We start from the raw sequence: 3,234 nt of genomic DNA, 5'->3' as shown, positions 1-3,234 counted from the left end.
AACTATGAAAAATACTAACTTTTCTTTATGAGATGAGAGTACTATTTTTAAGTTAAAGATTGTTAGATTTTTATAATGGAGTAAAGAGCCTCAAAAGTTACTCCATATTCCAAATATAAATTCGTCTCATGCTCCAAATAGTTTAGATATGTCACTGGGATTACAAACAGAAAGAGTAACATTCACCTATCAATGTTATTTCCTAATTGTTTTTGTTTACCCTCACAGAATATTCCAATTTAGAATAATATTGAGTCCTAAAATTGTTCTAAGGAAAGATTGGTGAATCATTATAAAATCTAAAACAACCTTAAAACTCCATTATATACAACAGAAACCACAACCGATAAGTAACAACAAACTAAACAATAATCACAGCCATGGAATCACATTTGACGGTATGAAGATATTAGGCAATGACAAATACAATAAAAATAAAAAGGAAACTTATTTATTAAAAACAACTAGAAAATACATTAAACGTAAAAAAATACCTTAAATTCATTCCTGATATGTGGAATCCAATCATAAATAACAATAATAATTAACTGCTTCTCTCTTCAATAAATTCTAAGCTCTGATCCTTTTCTGTGCTTGTCATTGGCCGAAATTCAATGTCATAGTTAAGTTTTGTTGTATATTTAAAAAAGTGTGACTCACTCCTGTTATACTGAGGCAAATTAAGTAAGTAAACAAAATAATATTCAAATAGTTATTTATTTGAATATTTTTTTCCATTAATAATTAGAAATGAAATTAATTTATTGTATACAATTGTGGAAATGCATATTTTAAAAAAATATATATTAAACTATAGAAGCTGAGGAAGGGTCATGGAATCCCCGAAACGTCCAAGAGAAAAATTATATAAACTAAGAACTTGTGTTTTTTAATTGAATATTAATTTTTATTTATTTAATTTTATTGCTTATATAATTATTTTTTCAATTCAGTTCTGTCGAGGACTCGTCTCCCCACATCCACTCCCCCGACATCTCACGCCCCAAGACTTTGATTCATAGAGATCATTTGTTTGAAAAATATCTTGGAATTAGTTATAAAAATAAATTAAAGGGATATATAACACATTAATTATGTCCAATACCATAATATACATAAAGGAAGGTGGAGTTTTAATTATATTATAAATATACAGAAATTCGTAAACGCATTTATTCAGGTCTATCACATCTTTGCATATATGTGTATTTATACTCCGGAAACATTCACTCGCTTAAGTAGATAATACAATAAATAGAAAATCGTATTATTTACTTCGCTATTTTTAATTTTTAGATATATATCATTATTACCAACTTAAAAATGCTGGTCCTGCAAAATGTTCACCAATCTCTCTATCAGTTAATCCCAGTTTCACGTACACTCTTCTCCATATTTCCTCCATCCCGGTAAAAGCTAAGGCTAAATTGAAACCATTTAAAGCCATCCAATCAATTTCTCTCTCCCATCGTTCCCAGTCCCACCACACGAAGCTGTAGCTTGTTGTGCAAACATTTTGATAGTAACGGAACCTGAGGAGTGAGCAAAAAAAAGCAGGGTCAATGATATACAAGCTTTATGTAGACATGAAATAAAGCACAAATCTATTTAGAATACCGGTCATTAGCCACGACTTCAATATCTACATCGGGCAACGTATCGGGGAAACTGATCTGGTCTCCGTCCCAGGAAATATGACAATTAAGAAACTCTTTGAGATAATAGTGAAAGCCCCAAGCTGCTGCCACGCCGCTCGAAGCTGTTATTACCACATAATCATCAATTTTTTTTACCTGGAATCAAATATTTAAAAAAACAACAACATTAAATTCTCAAATTGGGATTATTTTCATTTGATTTTTTAATTATTTAAAAAAAAAAAAGAAAAAAGAAAAGAATCATGTAGGAACAATTAAAGTAGGAGGACATGTTTCCGCACAAATTCAACATTCGCACTGCCAATTCAAATTCATTAGCCTCATAACGCCAAATGTGGCAGTAATTTGATGTCTCAGGAATAATCAATATTTCCTTATTCCCTAAGGCTTTGGAAAATTTTGAAATTCCCAATGGCTTGAATGAAGACTTTAAAAAAGGTGAACTTTTTCCTCAATATTTGTGCCATTCGTTCCAGTGTGCATCGTCCTTGCAATTTCCAATTCGATATGCTTATCGCGTTCTGATAAAATATTTTACAGATTTTTATAAACCATCATTGGAATTCGGTAAAGGAAGAAAATGAGTTAAATAGGACACCGAAGGTATGACGCATTAATTAAAAATAAGTCCTGAAATTTAAAGCTTAAACTTGCGATAGTTAAAGTTATGATAATTAAGTTCAACAAATTTGAATGTTTAATTGCAAACTTTTTCTGAAACCTGGATTATTTAAACATACTTTGGTCTATGCTCAATAAATGTGAAATTGTTACAACTGGAATTCATAGAGGAAACTCACACAAATCCATTCATAATTAAAACAAGTTACACGAAGTAGCAACTTTATGAAACAATTTTTTTTTTTTCCGAAACACAAAAGATTCAATAAATTCAAAACGACTCTACTAATCTGCCCGAAAAGTAGGAGGGGTATAATACCTTCTATTTAGTTGAATTGGATACGAGCCGAAACTTCGTAAACAAATTATAACTAGAGATATAAAATCAAACGTTTAAGAATATTTATTTATTTGAAATTGCTCTTTTTCTCTCGAAAAGCCGTAAAATCTAGATATGGGCTGGAAATAAAAATTGATTGGTGAATTTATGCAAATTCGTATTCAACGGTTTTAAAAAACCCTAAAAACGAATCTGACGTGATCTTTTTAAACAAACGTTATTGGCCTATTTTGATGGAAGAGACATTTGGTTTTATGTAATTTTTCATACATTTAAACTCATTGAAGAATACTTCGTCTTTATTCATCACGAAAAAACACAATCGATTTGTTGTAAGTTAAGGAACCGGTATCATAAATTTAAACAATTGCCCCTTGCCCAACTGGACCTAAGGCACTTTAGACATATGGTTGCATATGTCCACTTTCTATAGTATAGAAAAGAAACTCAATAAAAACAACTAGGTTCAAATAAGGCCCTTGAGACCATTCTAACAGCCCTTTCAAACCCTATAAGCAGGTACATGCTGTCATCTAACAATGGACTTGCATCAGTCAAACTATTTTATGGTTAACATATGTAAGTCAGTGCACAAAAGTCTTAGGTCATGGTCTC

The 3,234-nt window shown here is 30.8% G+C and overlaps 1 protein-coding gene and 1 long non-coding RNA gene across 2 annotated transcripts in view; both read right to left on the bottom strand.

Moving 5' to 3' along the window:
- LOC106692611 (alpha-N-acetylglucosaminidase) overlaps positions 1-1,527 on the bottom strand; it is a 26,013-nt gene extending 24,486 nt beyond the window's left edge. The window contains exon 1 of the mRNA XM_067049289.1: positions 1,314-1,527. Within this exon, the coding sequence (XP_066905390.1) occupies positions 1,314-1,447 (134 nt within the window). The 5' untranslated portion in view covers positions 1,448-1,527. The remainder of the gene's footprint in view (positions 1-1,313) is intronic.
- A 94-nt stretch (positions 1,528-1,621) lies between these two features.
- Positions 1,622-3,234, bottom strand: part of LOC136796230 (uncharacterized) — a 9,312-nt gene continuing 7,699 nt past the window's right edge. Inside the window, exon 3 of the long non-coding RNA XR_010843920.1 lies at positions 1,622-1,793. This is a non-coding gene — a long non-coding RNA (uncharacterized lncRNA). The remainder of the gene's footprint in view (positions 1,794-3,234) is intronic.

Source organism: Halyomorpha halys, unplaced genomic scaffold (genome assembly GCF_000696795.3).
Source record: "Halyomorpha halys isolate HHAL.00 unplaced genomic scaffold, Hhal_1.1 Scaffold6.1, whole genome shotgun sequence".
NCBI lineage: Eukaryota > Metazoa > Arthropoda > Insecta > Hemiptera > Pentatomidae > Halyomorpha > Halyomorpha halys.
The sequence above is the reverse complement of the archived record's forward strand: the minus strand, read 5'-3'. Positions and strand labels throughout refer to the sequence as shown.